Genomic DNA, 17,858 nt, shown 5'->3' on the forward strand with positions numbered 1-17,858 from the left:
AGCTTGCGGGATCCTAGTTCCCTCACCAGGTATTGAACCCGGGCAGTGAAAGCATGGAGTTCTAACCACCAAACAGCCCATGAATTCCCTCACTTGGTGTTCTTAAAATTGTCTGCAAGTTTACACATGAGCTGGCACCAGCCGCTGGCCCCACCCCCGTGATCTCCCAACATCCACATCCCCCTGCCCCGCCATCCCCCATTCTCTGAGCTCCAGCCACCCTGGCCTCAGGCTTTAGCTCGCACACATGGCCTGTGCATCCAGCTCAGGGCCTGTGAACTTTTCGTCCTCTGCTGCTGGAATGTTCTTCTGGATATCCACATAGCTCTCTCCCGTGCTGCCTTAGGTCTCTAGTCAAATGTCACTTTATTTGACAGTTCTTCTCTGCTACCCCTTAAGTAGTCTTTCTCCCCCATCCTCTCTACTCCTTTATTCTGCTTTGTTATTCTCCATAACCCTCGTTATTTCCTGGAATATGTATTTCTTTGTCTATGTGTCTTTTAGTCTGTTTCTCCTGAGGTGAAGGGAGGCTTCTCCAGCACTGGAATTTTGTTTCTTTTCTGCCACATTCCTGGTTCCAAGAATAGTGCATGATTCATTTTTTTGGTTCAAAATAATTTTTTAATCCCCAGGACATTTTAGTTCTTATGTCTTGTTTTTGTTTTGAAGAACTATAAATTCAAGCTTAGGAAAGCTTGCCTTTGTCTTAACAAAACAACAAAGCGTTTGTATCATTTGCTAATCTAATGTCCTTTTAAGAGAGAAATGGGAGTAATCTGGCAAGGATAAAATTTATACCATGTATGATGCAGATCCATGTAGTGTGTGCGTGCACATTGTTGACAGAATTATAATCTGCTGGTGGCATTTGCAGAAAAGAAACCCTTGCAGATTTCTGAGGTTGTGGATTATTCGCAAAGTCATGTCTGACTCTTTGCAACCCCATGGTCTATAGCCACCAAGCTCCTCTGTCCATGGGATTCTCCAGGCAAGAATATTGGGAGTAGGTTGCCATTCCCTTCTCCAGATGCAGATTTCTAAACAACAGTGAACTCTGTTAGGAAATTCCAAAATGTGTTACAGATCAAAAAGGGAATGAGGTTAGTAAAATGCTTCAACAGAGTTCCAGTAAAATACTAGATTTGAGAGCTACTCGACCAATATTTGTTGAATGAATTCATGAATCTGCCTGCTACCTTCTACCTCTACCAGCTGGCTGGCTCTTAGATACCGACAGCTCTGAACAATGTCCATATACTGACAGCTCTGAACAATGTCCATATTCCTCCTGTGGCCAGCCATCACCTCCACTTAACAATCTTGGGCTCAAACAGCACACCCTCTGCCCACTAACTCTCTCACCCAGCCTCCCCAGCTGAGCTCCCTGTCTTGCTATTCTTAGCAACATTTTCAGCTTTCCCTGAACAGCTTCCAGCAGCCCTGGACTCTGAGTTCACAGTGATCCCAGGCATCCTCAGTGCCTACCTGGTACAGCCCTGGCAACTCCCCAGGAGGCCAGGAAAATCAGCACCTCTGGCAGCCTCATCCTGGGGTTTCGCCTGATGGGAGCCGTCTGGTTCTCCCTGAGCTTTTGTTCGAGCCACAGACTTCCTAGCTAGGTGTGGATGGCCGCGTGTCAGAGCAGAACTTCCCGTCCAGTCACCGACTGTTCCCAGACACTCGGGGCATCTGGCTCCTCTGGCTTTTCTTCCTTTGCCCAGGGGAGTGTGAGCGGGGTTTGCCCCGGGAGTTGCACTTGCCAGGCCTTTGACCTCTCACGTAAGAAGCAGCACCAGTCCTGCCAGTTCCTCAGAGCGTGTCGGTCGGTCCAGTCAGCAACTGGATTCCCCAGGAAACTCACTCAGCCGCAGTCACCAACCAGCAAATATCCTCTTTCAGAGTTTTCACGCTGCCCCACCCCAGGAGAACAAACAGACAATGTCCAGCCTTTGCCATCAAAGGAACTTGTTGGAGATTGAGCTGCTTGACCACAAATGAACCCAGACCAAGAGTCTCATTCATGCCGGAAACCCTGTCCTGGGGAGATGGAGGGACCCAAGGCCACCACTCTGCCCTCTAGAGGAAGAAGCAGGCCACTGGACTGCAGTTCTGGGTGGCAGGTGGCTTGACAAGCCCAGAGGAGGGAGCTCACCCTCTGAGGAAACTGAGAGGGCTTCTGGGAGGAGGTAACATGGCTTCATCTCTTCTTTGATTGTGAAAATTTGCCAACATAAACAGAACTAGAGAGAACAATGTAAGGAGCCCCCGTACCCATCCTCCTGCAAGAGCAATTATGAACTCAGAGCCAATCTTACTTCATCTTTACCCCCACCCCAACCCCAAAGGATTATTTTTAAATTCCAGAGATCATATCATTTTGCCCATAAACACTTTAGTATACATCTCTAAAAGATAAGAACTATTTTTTTTTTTTTAGAATTTTTTAAAAACAGCATAGAGGATCTAAAAACAGTAGTGTTACTGACCCTCCTCCTTGGACTCATTTTTCTTTTTTTAAATTTATTTATTTTAACCCAAGGATAATTTCTTTACAACATTGTGGTGGGTTTTGCCGTACATTAGTATGAATCGGCCATAGGCATACACGTGTGCCCTCCTTCCTGAACCCCGCTCCCACCTTCCTCCCTTGTTCATTGTTCAGTCACTGAGCCATGTCTGATTCTTTGCGACTCCGTGGAGTAAAAGCACGCCAGGCTTGCCAGGCTTCACCGTCCTTCATTATCTCTCAGTTTGCTCAGCTTTAGCATCAGTCCTTCCGATGAATATTCAGGATTGATTTCCTTTAGGATGGACTGGTTGGATCTCCTTGCCATCCAAGGGACTCTCAAGAGTCTTCTTCAGCACCACAATTTGAAAGAATCAATTCTTTGGCACTCAGCTCTCTTTATGGTTCAACTCTCACATCCGTACATGACTACTGGAAATACTATAGATTTGACCATATGGACCTTTGTCAGTAACGTGATGTCTCTGTTTTTTAATACACTGTCTAGGTCTGTCATAGCTTTTCTTCCAAGGAGCAAGTGTCTTTTAATTTAATAGAAATTGATAAGGGACCAGACGAGAGAGTCAAGCAAGGCTTTACTGGGACTTGCGCTGCATCACGACAGAATGAAAACAAGACACCAGGGCCCTGACTCTCTCTCCCAGGAGGGTGGGCTGGTTCTTTAAGTGGGATGAGGATAGGAGCAGATGGTTGGACTGGAGGGGTAGCTTAGACGGTCTCCCCACCCCTTGGTGGTGCTGTGTGCAGGGGTCCTACACAGTACCCAGCTTTTGCTCCCAGCACCTCAGAAGTTTGTGGCCTTTTTGTATCTTATTTTCATAATTGGCCCAACTGCTCCTGCTTGCAGTTATTTTTAGCTGCTTATAGTTTCTTTGTATTCTGTTGCTCAAGGAGGCATTTACCCAGGTGAAAGTGCAAGCACTCCAGTAGAGGGTCCCAGGTCCCAGCCTATCTCAGGAGTAATTCCTAGTAACTGTTAGGTAGGTAGAATAGGGAAAAGGAGTCCAAAATGGCGGTGGCTAAAAGACAAGGAAGGTCAAATTAAGGTCCGAGGACCAGAGTGAAAACTTCAGGCAGAACAAACAGCACTCCTGGCTAAGCCCAATTTGCATAGGGCAGGCCCAGGTGGAGGAAAAAAACATATAAAAGGAGGAGCCAAAGCGCTTTCTCTCGGACTCTCTCTCCCGCGTGCGCACACGCTCTCGCTGTCTCTCGCGTTCTCTCTCTCTCTCTCTCTCTCTCTCTCCCTCTCCCTCTCCCTCTCTCTCCCTCTCTCCCTCCCTCCCTCCCTCCCCCTACGCACTCCTCCACTCTCTTCTCTTCAAGTCTTGGATTCTCCTGCTATCTTCTAAATAAAATGGAGCTGTAACACGGTTTGTCCAAGACCCGAGAGCTGTGATGCGCCGAGGGCTTTAATGTCCGTCGCTCCAAAATCTTTGTTGTAACGAGACAAAGAATCAAGGAACATACACTCGCGTGACATAACCATATGCCGGGAGCCGGCATATTGCATATGGAGTGCAGCACTTTCCACAGCATCACCTTTCAGGATCTGGAATAGCTCAACTAGAATTCTATCACTGCCGGGAGCCAGCGTGAGGAACTCCGCCCATGGCAAAGGTCATGAGAAAGGAGGCTCGGCATACGTAAAGGTGGGATCAAGCCTCAGGAGTCCCCCTGGAAATTCTCGAGCATCTACCCCCAAAACCAGAGTCTGCCTACTTTCTGCTTTGTGCTTTCACCTACACCTCTGACTTTACGGAGGGCTGTCCCCTACTACCTCTCTCTGAGAAAAGAGTTAGCTTACAGCTCCAGTTAATAATTTCTGGGTGTGACAGTGTTTCAACCTACAAACTCCTGTGGAAATCCTCTAGCCTGCCTGAACAGGTTTTTCTGGCCACATGTGATTGTTCAGAGCCTCCCAACTGTGAGAGGCAGGAGATGTTCTAAACTGTCTAAACACAGATTCCTTTGAGTAGTTAAAAGATTGATTAGAAATTGTATTGGTGAAGGGTTTTTCATTTATTGGGCCAATGTTTGCTGCTAAGTCTCCATATCCCTTAACCTGCTGTGTCCCTGGCAGTGTATTGATTAATATAATTGGTGTAAGTAGTAGCTTTAATGTTTGTAACCTTGGACCCTTGAGTTAATTCTTTTCTTGATTGAGCCCACCACACCTTTGCCCTATAAGAATGCAACTTTATCTAATGCTTTCGGAGGGTGGCTCCTGACTTTGGAATAATCACCTTTAGAGAAAAATAAGTTTCTTAAAATGTTAACAGGCCTCCTGGCCAGAAGATGATGTAAATCACCTGAACTTTTGCATATGATAAGTTTGAAAGCCTGGCTTCGATTAGGATCAGGAACTGCTGTCCTTGCATGACTCTACCCCTTCCCCCATTATCCTCTATGCACAACTTAAGGTATAAAAACTACTTTGGAAAATAGTGCGGGCCTTGTTCACCGAAACTTGGTCTCCCCATGTCGCTCTCTCTCTCATTCTGGCTGAGTCTCCATCTGGAGCGTGGAACCCACCATGCTTACTAATTATGCCTGGGCTTCTAAGATCCGACCGGGGAGGCCTCAGTGTCTCCTCTCCTTTGGGAGAACGGAAGGACACCTGCGGCCTACGTAAGTGGTGCAAACTTCTTGTCTTGAAGTTTTATTGGTCTCCCACGTAAACCAAGCTACTCAGCCTCTTTTCTCCACTGAATTTCCTCACTGAGCTATCCTCATCCTATTACTCTTTATATCTTTGATAAATATTTAAATAAACAGGTCGCCTATGCTGTCTCTCCTTCGAATACCCTGGATCAGCCGGGGCTGGACCCCAGCAACCATACCACCAGGGAGATACTTGGTCAGTGTTTAAACTTTCCTGATTTTCTCATAGTATTTTTTAAAATTTAATTAAAATTTTTGTTTAGCTTATGGAAAAACTGGAACAAACTTTTTGGCTAACCAAATACAATTGATTTGCTCAAATCAAGATCCAAATCAGGCCCACAAGTTGCATGCAGTTTTTATGTCTCTTTAAGTCTCTCTTAATTTTAGACTTTTCCCCCTCCCTGCTTTTTTCTTTTTCCTTGTTAAGGAACTAGGTCATTTTTCTTGTGAAATTTCCCACATTCTGGAGTGTTTGGCTGATTGCCTCTTGGTGGTGTCATTTAAGTTGTTCTTCTGTTCCCCATACTGCCTATAAACTGGTAGTTAGATCTGAAGTTTTGATGATATTTAGCTTTGAATTTTTTGGCAAGATGACATCTCATGTGGTCTTGTGTACCACCTGTTGCATTGCAGAGCAAAGGCGCATACTTGTATGGTTGTCCCACCAGCTTAATCTTAATGTGCAGGCGTGCCTGTGTGCTCAGTTGCTCAGTCAGTCTGACTCTTTGGGCTTCCCAGGTGGCTCTAGTGGCAAAGAACCCCCTTGTCAATGCAAGAGATGTAACAGATGTGGGTTTGATCCCTGAGCTGGGAAGATCCCATGGAAGAGGGCACTGCAACCCACTTCAGTATTCTTGCTGGGATAATCCCATAGACAGAGGACCTGGGTTGCTGCAGCCCATAAGGTCACAAAGAGTAAGAGACAACTGAAGCGACTTAGCACACATGCACGTCTGACTCTGAGACCCCGTGGACTGTGCCACACCGGGCTCCTCTGTCCATGGGAATGGGTTGCTATTTCCTCCTCCAGAGGATCTTCCCAATCCAGGGATGGAACCTGTATCCCTTGTGTCTCCTGCATTGGCAGGTGGGTTCTTTTTTTTTTTTTTTTACCTTATTGAGAATATTTATTACAACTGCATAAAACCTATGGGCCAATTCTTCTCAACTTGATATTTTTATGATATTGAATTTTTCTGCCCATGAGTGCAATCTATTTCTTTATGTATTTATATCTTCAATGTTTTCCTTCTTTTAATTGAAGTATTGTTGGTTTGCCATGTTGTGTTAGTTTTAGGTATATGGCACAGTGATTAAGTTATGCATACATATATTCTTTTTCAGATTCTCTTCCCTTATAGCTTATCACAAAATATTGAGTATAGTTCCCTGAACTATGCAGGAGGTCCTTGTTGATTATCTATTTTATATATAGCAGTGTGTTTATGTTAATCGGAATTCTTAATTTAGCCCTTCCCTGCCCTCTCCTCTTTGGTAACCTAAGTTTGTTTTCTAGGTATGTGAGTCTGTTTCTGTTTTGTAAATTAGTTCATTTGTATCTTTTTTTAAAGGGTCCATATATAAGCTATATCATGATACTTGTCTGTCTCTGTCTGACTTACTTCACTTAGTATGACAACCTCTAGGCCCATCCATGTTGCTGCAAATGGCATTATTTCATTCTTTTTTATGGCTGAGTAGTATTCCATTGTGGGGTGTGTGTGTGTGTGTGTGTGTGTGTGTGTGACATCTTTCTCCATTTACCTGTCAATGAACATGTCGGTTGCTTCCATTTCTTGTCTATTGTAAATAGTGCTGCAATGAACCCAGGGCACTCTTTAAAATTGCGACTATGTTTGAGAAAAACAAGAATAAGCTCCTTTCCCCTCTGTTTAATGTGATTAGACCATCAAAGCACTAAGCATCTTAGGGTAAAGATGAGCTGAAAGGGTGAGGGAATGGGCAATAAGGACAAAGCATCACGATTAAGAGCTGGGCTCAGGAGTCACAGAGAGTTGGGTTCAATCTGGTTTCTCTTTTTACTAGCTCTGCAACCTCAGGCTGATTACTGAGCCTCACATTGAATATCTAGGCACATCAGTACATCACTAGCAGGTCACAGGAGCGAGGAGATATTCATACATAGGTCAGTCAGGCAGGCTGGGCTTGACCAGAGACCTCTGAAGCATGATTAAGCATCTTGGTTTTACTGAGACTGGAGGGGTTTCCAAGACAAGAGATCTTTAGTTTTAAAAATGGGAAATTCTTGTGACATCCCTGGCAGTCCAGTGGCTAAGACTCCATGCTCCCAATGTAGGGGACACAGGTTTCATTCCTGGTTGGGGAACTAAGATCCCACATGCTGTGCAGCCAAAAAAACGGGAAAGTCCTGGACAAACTGGGATGAGTGCCCCTTTAGCTTCTGCACCTCTGGTGCCTGCCAGCCCTAAGTATTTAGTCCAGCACACCACACAGGCCCCATTTTCTTCATATGTCTATGACATAAAAGCAGGTTGGGAAGCTCAGTTTCCTCATCTGTAAAATGGGGATGACAACAGCGCTTACCTCACTTGGTTGTTGTGAAGATGAAGTGACTAAAGCAGGATATTTGACCCTGCCTTCCCAATCCAGAGGCACACCCAGGTCCTATGTCTTTCCCAATCTAATGCCTTTTGGAATGCCAAGGCATCTAAAAAAAACTATCCACAATGTATTTGTCAGCATAACAAATGTAAGGTACAGCAACATGCTCTGTTAAACTGGAAAAATAAATGTTAACTCCTAACTTGAAGAGAAAAATGCTTCCACTCATGAGTGACTACTAAGAAGGCTCCAACAGCAGGGTCCCTCTGCATCCTTCTCCATGCAAAGGAGGAGAACTGAGTCTGTGTCTTGGGAAAAGAAAAAAGTCAGACTGGATGAGGTGGAATGTCCTCCTGCTGCCAGAACACCAGAAGGCTTTAAGAAGCATTAGCAGTGCAAGTATGTCTAAGGAACCAACCTCTAATTGGCCAAGGTGTGACAACTGCAGCATTAATAACAACATAATTATTTTCCTATTGTTATTGTCACAATTATTGGAGCAAGTTGCATCTGTGAAAGGCCATGGGTTCATGTTGTTGTTTAGTTGTTAAGTCATGTCCAACTTTACAACCCCATGGACTGCAGCACGCTAAGCTTCCCTTCACTATCTTCCGGAGTTTGTTCAAAATCATGTCCATTGAGTCACTGATGCCATCCAACCATCTCATCCTCTGTATCCCCCTTCTCCTCCTGCCCTTAGTCTCTCCCAGCATCAGGGTCTTTTGCAGTGAGTCAGCTCTTCTCATCAGGTGGCCAAAGTATTGGAGCTCCAGCTTCAGCATCAGTCCTTCTAATGAATACTCAGGGTTGATTTTCTTTAAGATTGACTGGTTTGATCTCCTTGCAGTTGAAGGGACTCTCAAAAGTCTTCTCAAGCACCAAAATTTGAAAGAATCAGTTCTTCGGTGTTCAGCCTTCCTTATGGTCCAACTCTCACATCCATACATGACTAATGGAAAAACCATAGCTTTGATTATATGGACCTTTGTAGGCAAAGTGATGTTTCTGCTTTTTAATATGCTGTCTAGATTTGTTACAGCTTTCCTTCCAAGGAGTGTCTTTTAATTTCATGGCTGCAGTCACTGTCTGCAGTGATTTTGGAGCCCAAGAAAAGAAAATCTATCAGTTTCCACTTTTCCTCCGTCTATTTGCTGTGAAGTGATGGAATTAGATGCCACGATCTTAGTTTTTTGAATGTTGAATTTTTAAGCCAGCTTTTTCACTCTCGTCTTTCATCCTCATCAAGAGGCTCTTTAGTTCCTCTTTCCAAATAGAAAAAGTTAGTTAAAACACACAAGAATGGTGACTAGTACAGGATATGTTTAATTTTTTTATTTCCATAAGAAAAATTAGCACATGTATACTTTGCTTCTTTTATTAACTGAATTTCTATTTATAAAATATACATATATACTGTTCCCACTTGGGTATAAAAGCAATTCACTGACCTGTGAGGAGTCAAACAGTCCCAAACAATGGGAATTTTGTGAAGAACAAGATAGGCTGACAGGCTGGATTGCTCACACACAATAATCAAGAAGGGGCTCCAAGAGCTAATTAGCCAACCTGAGTCTTGCTAACCCCAAGGACTCTATTCCTCCACCTCTAGGAAGTGAAGATTTCAGGTGGCCCTATGAATACCACAAAATAATATATCAGTAGGAATAAATGAACTTGCAAAAATCCCCATCAATGTATCAAACAGGACATGTGTGAATGTGTTCACTCAGCGGTGTCCAACTCTTTGCAATCCTATGGACTGTAGCCTGCCAGACTCCTCTGTCTGTGGGATTTTCCAGGGAAAAATACTGGGGTGGGTTGCCATTTCCTTCCTCAGCGGATGTTCCCAACCCAGGGATTGAACCCACGTCTCCTGCAACTCCTGCTTTGGGCAGGTAGATTCTTTACCACTGAGCCACCTGGTAAGCCCATGAGACAGGACAGCAGTTTATATAATGCCACCCAAGTGAGACTGAAGGCTCATGATTTTAAGGGACAATATCACATTACAAACAATGAAAACCTAAGAGAAAGGTATGATTTTAAAACTCTTATAGACATTATAAAAAGGGAGCTCAGCTTGATCATCAGTGGCCTGATGACAATCCCCTTGGACCACACAAGCAGATCTTAAGACTGACCAAGAATCAGTTGATTGAAGACCCAGATCTAATTACCTCAACTGAACTAAGATGACATTTCTCTTTCTTTCCAGTCTGATCGGATTTTTGAAAGCCCAGAAAGGAATATGAATAATATTACAGAAACCATAGGACGATAACAAAAGAAAGCAATGGTCCAAGAAAGCAGGGGGCAAGAAGCTCCAGATTTTGTGGGGCCCATGGCTGAAACAATTTGTGTGGCCCTACTTAAGAAAAAAAATGCATAGTAAGGTATTAAAGAGGCATACAGACAAAAGAAGGGCCTTGGAAGAGGCTATGCAAGCAAAGAGCACTGAAATTTAAACTTCATTTCTTTCAGTTATCATTTTTGTTTCTGATCTCCTCTTGAAGATGTTTGAAGAATTCATAAGCATCAGCCAAACCAGCACTTTAATTACAGTTTAAAATTTTAAGGAGGATTTCCCTGGTGGCAAAGTAGATAAGAATTTGCCTGCCAAGGCAGGTGACACAGGTTTGATCCCTGGTCCAGGAAGATTTCTCATGCCTTGGACTACTGAGCCAACTCTCTAGAGCCTGAGAGCCGCACTACTGAAGCCTGTGTGCCCTAGAGCCTGTGCTCTTGCAAGAGAAGCCATCGCAATCAGAAGCCAATGCACCCTGATGAAGAGTAGCCCCTGGCTCACCACAGCTAGAGAAAGCCCGTGTGCAGCAACGAAGAACCAGTGCCATCAAAAATAAATCAATAAATAAATTCTTAAAAAGGATCCTGCAAGCTGAGTGGCACAGCCCACCAAAAAAACTATTTTAAAAATTTAAGAATAATTAATTAAGTTTGTAAAAGATGATGCTGTGAAAGTGCTGCACTCAATATGTCAGCAAATGTGGAAAACTCAGCAGTGGCCACAGGACTGGAAAAGGTCAGTTTTCATTCCAATCCCAAAGAAAGGCAATGCCAAAGGATGCTCAAACTACTGCACAATTACACTCATCTCACATGCTAGTAAAGTAATGCTCAAAATTCTCCAAGCCAGGCTTCAGCAATATGTGAACCGTGAACTTCCTGATGTTCAAGTTGGTTTTAGAAAAGGCAGAGGAACCAGGGATCAAATTGCCAACATCAGCTGGATCATCGAAAAAGCAAGAGAGTTCCAGAAAAACATCTATTTCTGCTTTATTGACTATGCCAAAGCCTTTGACTGTGTGGATCACAATAAACTGTGAAAAATTCTTCACGAGATGGCAATACCAGACCACCTGACCTGCCTCTTGAGAAACCTGTATGCAGGTCAGGAAGCAACAGTTAGAACTGGACATGGAAGAACAGACTGGTTCCAAATAGGGAAAGGAGTACGTCAAGGCTGTATATTGTCACCCTGCTTATTCAACTTATAAGCAGGGTGTGTGTGTGTGTGTGTGTGTGTGTGTGTGTGTGCTAGTCGCTCTGTCATGTCTGACTCTTTGCGACCCCACGGACTGTAACCTGCCAGGCTTCACTGTCCATGGAATTCTCCAGGCAAGAATACTGGAGTGGATTGCCATTCCCTTCTCCATATATGCAGGGTGAAAAGAAAGTGAAGTCGCTCAGTTGTGTCCGACTCTTTGCGACCCCATGGACTGTAGCCTACCAGGCTCCTCTGTCCATAGGAATTTCCAGGCAAGCGTACTGGAGTGGGTTGCCATTTCCTTCTCCAGGGGATCGTCCCAACCCAGGGGTCGAACCCAGGTCTCCCACATTGCAGGCAGACGCTTTACCCTCTAAGCCATGCTGGGCTGGATGAAACACAAACTGGAATCAAGATTGCCAGGAGAAATATCAATAACCTCAGATATGCAGATGACACCATCCTTATGGCAGAAAGTGAAGAACTAAAGAGCCTCTTGATGAAAGTGAAAGAGGAGAGTGAAAAGTTGGCTTGAAGCTCAACATTCAGAAAACTAAGATCATGGCATCCGGTCCCATCACTTCATGGGAAATAGATGGGAAAACAGTGGAAACAGTGTCAGCCTTTATTTTTTTGGGCTCCAAAATCACTGCAGATGGTGACTGCAGCCATGAAATTAAAAGACGCTTACTCCTTGGAAGGAAAGTTATGACCAACCTAGACAGCATATTAAAAAGCAGAGACATTACTTTGCCAACAAAGGTCCATCTAGTCAAGGCTATGGTTTTTCCAGTAGTCATGTGTGGATGTGAGAGTTGGAGTATAAACAAAGCTGAGTGCAGAAGAATTGGTGTTTTTGAACTGTGGTGTTGGAGAAGACTCTTGAGAGTCCCTTGGACTGAAAGGAGATCCAACCAGTCCATCCTAAAGGTAATCAGTCCTGAATGTTCATTGGAAGGACTGATGTTGAAGCTGAAACTCCAATACTTTGGCCACCTGATGCGAAGAGCTGACTCATTTGAAAAGATCCTGATGCTGGGAAAGATTGAAGGCAGGAGGAGGAGACGATGGAGGATGACATGGTTGGATGGCATCACTGACTCAATGGACATGAGTTTGAGCAAACTCTGGGAGTTGGTGATGGACTGGGAGGCCTGGCGTGCTGCAGTCCATGGGGTCACAAAGAGTCAGACATGACTTAGAGACTGAACTGAACTGAAACAATGTTTAAATACCAAAAAATTGACTTCAAGGTTTATCACCTATAAGACTTTGATAAATTGAGCATTAAACAAATAATTCTAAGTGTTCTTCTTCACTTATAAAAGCCTCTTTAATATGAAAATGAAACTGTTAGTGTCATTTCCAGGGCTCCGAAGAGCTCTGGTACCACAGTCCTCTATGTCTCAACACAGGAAGGAATTCTGCAAGAGGCAAAGTGATAGACAAGAAGTGATTTGTTAGACTAGGACGCTTGTCAGTTTCACAAGGGCTTCTCTGGTGGCTTAGACAGTAAAGAATCTGTCTGCAATGTGGGGACCTGGGTTTGATCTCTGGGTTGGGAAGATCTCCTGGAGAAGGGAAAGGCTACCCACTCCAGTGTTTTTGCCTGGAGAATCCCCATGAACAGAGGAGCAGGCAGACAAGTGTTGCACTGCCCAGAGTACTCAGTGGGTTACATTTTTATAATCAAAGGAAGAGAGGCAAAGGGGAAAAGATCTTTGTCTTTCTTAAATAGGTATCAGGTTTCCTTCATCAGTTCCTCCCCCAAGTAAGGTAGGGAAGTTTTCTTGTCACTATATGGTCAGGCCAAGACTGTCATAACATTTTGGAATAATATTTTCAGGTCTCAGTACAATGAAGGTCTTTCATTTTGAAAATTCACCTTTCCATAAATGATTGTTTTTTTGTGGGCACAGGGCATATTTTGGGAGTCATTAACTTGATGACACCACTAGGCAGGTTGTAGGCCTTATTCTCTACTATTGTTTTATTGTTTGGGGGGCATTGTGCAAAGAACACGTCTTTGGGGCCAAAGGGCATGTTTTGCAGGTTATTAACTTACTGAACTTACCGGGCAGGATATAGGTCTCATGCTACCATTGTTGTATTGTTTTGGGGCATGTCTAGTGCTTCTGTTGCATGGTTTTGTCACTAAGCAAAGTTAGCTTGATTTTGTTAAGCCAGCCAATCTGGTTTTGATGCTAAGCAACTTGTTTGCTTCATGAGTCAAGCAAGCCCACATTGTTTCAGAACATTTTCATTACTTTCTTGAGTGATCATTAGTCTTATTGTGGTCTCCCAACCCCCCTAAAGTTCCCTATCTACAATTCCCTAATGGGGTTTCTAAGCTACTTGATTATCCTATGCTATTCCTGCTTATTTATGCAGAGTACATCATGCAAAATGCTGGACTGGATGAAGCACTAGCGGGAATCAAGATTGCCAGGAGAAATATCATTAATCTCAGATATGCAGATGACACCACCTTTATGGAAGAAAGCAAAGAGTAACTAAAGAGACTCTTGATGAAGGTGAAAGAGGAGAGTGAAAAAGCTGGCTTAAAACTCAACATTAAAAAATAAAAGATCATGGCATCCAGTCTCATCACTTCATGGCAAATAGATGGGGAAACAACAGAAACTTTTTATTTCCTTGGGCTCCAAAATTACTGAAGATTGTGACTGGAGTCATGAAATTAAAAGACACTCACTCCTTGGAAGGAAAGCTGTAACAAATCCAGACAGCATATTAAAAATCAAGACACCGCTTTGCTAACAAAAAGGTCCATATAGTCAAAGCTATGGTTTTTGCAGTAGTCATGTATGGATGTGAGAATTGGACCATAAAGAACGCTGAGTGCCAAAGAATTGATGCTTTCAAACTGTGGTGCTGGAGAAGACTTTTGAGAGTCCCTTGGACTGCAAGGAGATCAAAACAGTAATCCTAAAGGAAATCAACTCTGAATATTCATTAGAAGGACTGATGCTGAAGCTGAAGCTCCAATACTTTGGCCACCTGATGCGAAGAGCCAACTCTAGAAAAGACCCTGATGCTGGAAAAAACTGAAGGCAGGAGGAGAAGGGGACAACAGGGGACAAGATGGTTGATGGCATCACTGACTCAATGGACATGAGTTTGAGCAAACTCCAGGAGATGCTTGAAGGACAGGTAAGCCTGGTGTGCTGCAGTCCATGAGGTCTCAAAGAGTCAGACATGGCTGAGTGACTGAACGACAACAATCCCTATCAAAAAGAATTCTATCAATATCAACCAATTCATAATGACAATTACTAGTAGAAATAATCAGTACGATATAAAACTGAAAATGACTATTCCATCCAGTAAAATTATTTTAGAAAAAAAGAATCATATTTTGCATATAACATTGAAAACTACCAGGAATCCCCTTAATCAAATTGTATTCGATAGAAATCAGCACCCATGAAACTATAGTGGCAGATGTGAAAAAAAATTAAAATTTTGTATGGATCAAATTTAAAAGATGAATTTAACCCTCATTGTAAAGTTTACCCAGGAAAGAACTGATTCACAGTGATTTCTGCAAAATTGAAAATAGAAAAAAATTAGAAATGGCTAAATCTCACCGTACAAAAAATTGAACAGGAAATCAAGTCTAAATGAAAGTTCATTGATGTTGAGACAGTTCTTATCAAAATATGTTTATTTATGATGTGGAGGAAAAATGAACTTGGAGGTTAAAATGGCAGGTCAAAAACTTTGGGAGATAATGCATATGAAGCATTTAGTAGAGATAATGCACATATCTGGCATGTGGTATATACTCAAGATATACTAGGGTTGATTAATTTTTTTTAATTGTGGTAAAATAGAAACAACATAAAACTTGCCATTGTCTTTTTTTTTTTTTTTCTGGGCCTGCGGGCCGCGTGTGCCCACCGGGGGGCGGGCGGGTCGGGAGACACGCTGGGGAGGGGGTGGGCTGACGCCCCTGCCGCGGGCCGTGAGGAGAGGCCGGGCGAGGCCAGGCGAGGCTCCCACTCTTTTCTCCACTCCCTCCTGGAAAACCAAAACTTGCCATTTTCAAGTATGGTTCAGTGGCATTAGCTACATTCCTGTTATTGTGCAACCATCACCACTATCCATCTCCAGAACTTTTTAGTCTTCCCAAATGGCAACCATACCCATTAAATGATAACTTCCCATTTCTCTCTCTCTCCAGCCCCTGATAACTGCCATTTACTTAGGGGTTCATGTCCCTGTGAATTTGATTACTCTATGTACATCATATAAGTGGAATCATACATTTGTCTTTTGTGACTGGCTTATTTCCTAATGTCTTTTATGAAAGACATGATGCCATTTTTGTCATTAGCATAGTCTCCTACGTTCATTCATACTGTAGCACGCACGTATCAGAGTTTTCTTCAAGACTAAATAATATTCCATTGTATATTCATACCACATTTTGTTTATCAATTCATCTGTCAATAGAGACTTGGTTTGCTTCCACTTTTGACTTTTGTGAATAATGTTGGCTATGAACACTGGTGTAGAATTGTCTCTTTGAGTCCCTAATTTCAGTTCTTTGGGGTATACACCCAGAAATGGAACTGCCAGATCAACGAGGGATTGGACCTGTGCCCTCTGCACTGGAACGGTGGAGTCTTAACCCCTGCACAACCAGGGAGGGCCCATTAGATCGTTTTTAAACTGTAGTTTTTCCTTTTCTCAATCTGGCTGTGGATTTCCCTGATAGCAGTCTACCTAGACAGGGAAATGAAAGACTTCTCAGAAATCCCTTCCATGTGACAGGAAGACTTCAACTTGATAAAACAAAACCTTGACAGATGAATTCACTGCCCACCATGCACAAACAGAAAGTAAATACTATTCATTTTATCAATAATTGAGAACTGAGCCCTCTGCTCAATTTATCAGATCACCAAGCTCTTGAAAAGAGGTGCAAAAATCTTAGTTTGACGTTTTGCATTCTTATATTTAAAACAGTAATATTCCATTTTATTTATTTAATTATTTCAATTGCTCTGGGTTTTTGTTGCTGCCCATGGGCTTTCTCTAGTTGTCACAAACAAGGACCCTTCGTTGTGGTGCACGGGCTTCTTGTTGCGGGGATTTCTCGTTGCTGAGCACAGGCTCTAGGCTCCTGGGCTTCAGTAGTTGCAGCACACAGGCTCAGTAGTTGTGGCGCACGACTCAGTTGCTCCACAGCATGTGGAATCTTCACGGGCCGGGGATCAAATTCACATTCCCCAGCATTGGCAGGTGGATTCTTATCCACTGTATGACCAGAGAAGTCCATCATTTTATTTATTTAAAAAAATATGATCTTAGGTTTCCCTGGTGGCTCAGTGGTTAAGTATCTGCCTGCCAATGCAGGGGACCCGGGTTCAATCCCCAGTGTGGGAAGATCCCATATGCCTTGGAGTAACTAAACTCGTAAGCCACAGCTACTGAGTCTGTGCTATAGAGCCCAAGAGCTGCAACTACTGAAGTTTGCTCGTGCTATGGCCTGCACTTTGCAACAAGAGAAGCCACCTCAATGAGAAGCCCGTGCTCTGCAACGAAAGCAAAGCCCTCGCAGCAGTGAAGACCCAGCACAGCCAAATATAAATAAATAAAAGAAAAAATTTTTAAGTATGATCTTCTCAGCTAAATTTATAACTAGGTGCACCGCAAATGAGGGTGACTACCCCAAATGAACCCACATCTTAACTTTTCCAAATACTCTTATTTGCAAACATGTTATTCTACATATCATAAATATGTTCTTCCTTGTTACACTGTAAGTTTCAGTCACCTGAAGCTTAACCTAATAATGTTATCTTGGTATGACTTTTGTTCTTGGTTGTATCTTGTGTATTTCTCAGCAGTGATTTTGAGGCTAATGGAATTTACATAGGAAAGAAATGGCACACAAGCAACATCTGGCCCACAGATACCTTTTCTTTGACCTAGGTAGCATTTTGCAATTTTTAAATTACTTACAAACACTCGAAATTTGCAAATATTTACATAAAGTCACAGGCTTCTGGCACCTACTAAAAAAACTTAAATGACCTGGCAATGCTGAGCCCTGAGTCTTTGTTGCTGCGTACAGGCTTTCTCTAGTTGCAGTGCAGGGGCTTTTCGGAGGGCTTCTCTTGTTGTGGAGCACGGGCTCTAAGCAACTGAGCTTCAGTATTTCAAGCGCACGGGCTTAGTAGTTGCGGCTCTCCGGCTCTAGAGCACAGGCTCGGTAGTTGTAGTGCACAGGTGTAGATGCTCTGGAGCATGTGGAATCTTCTCAGACCAGGGATCCAACCGGTGTCCCCTGCATTGGCAGGTGGATTCCCAACCACTGGACCACCAGGGAAGTCCCACTGAGCCCATATTCTTTATGTCAGTCAATATTTATCATTATGCTTGTGTGGTTATTTTGGTTACTGAAAAGAAAAAGTTTTAAAAATTCCACTCTATTATCCAATCTATTATGTTTACAGTTTTCCTGCCTGATCCCCTTATCCAACTGAGTTTGTGTCCCAATTCTAGGATGTCCAGGAAGGTATACTAACTACTTTGGTTGATGGAATC

The 17,858-nt window shown here is 43.3% G+C and overlaps 1 protein-coding gene across 2 annotated transcripts in view; it reads right to left on the reverse strand.

The window, feature by feature from the left end:
- Nucleotides 1-2,644, reverse strand: part of SMPDL3B (sphingomyelin phosphodiesterase acid like 3B) — a 34,142-nt gene extending 31,498 nt beyond the window's left edge. The window contains exon 1 of one of the 2 annotated variants that reach the window (XM_061391273.1): nucleotides 1,486-2,644. In XM_061391273.1, the coding sequence (XP_061247257.1) occupies nucleotides 1,486-1,546 (61 nt within the window). In that variant the 5' untranslated portion in view covers nucleotides 1,547-2,644. The remainder of the gene's footprint in view (nucleotides 1-1,485) is intronic. The other variant, XM_061391261.1, reaches the window with a different exon arrangement.
- Nucleotides 2,645-17,858: the final 15,214 nt, after the last annotated feature.

Source organism: Bos javanicus, chromosome 2 (assembly GCF_032452875.1).
Source record: "Bos javanicus breed banteng chromosome 2, ARS-OSU_banteng_1.0, whole genome shotgun sequence".
Classification (NCBI taxonomy): domain Eukaryota; kingdom Metazoa; phylum Chordata; class Mammalia; order Artiodactyla; family Bovidae; genus Bos; species Bos javanicus.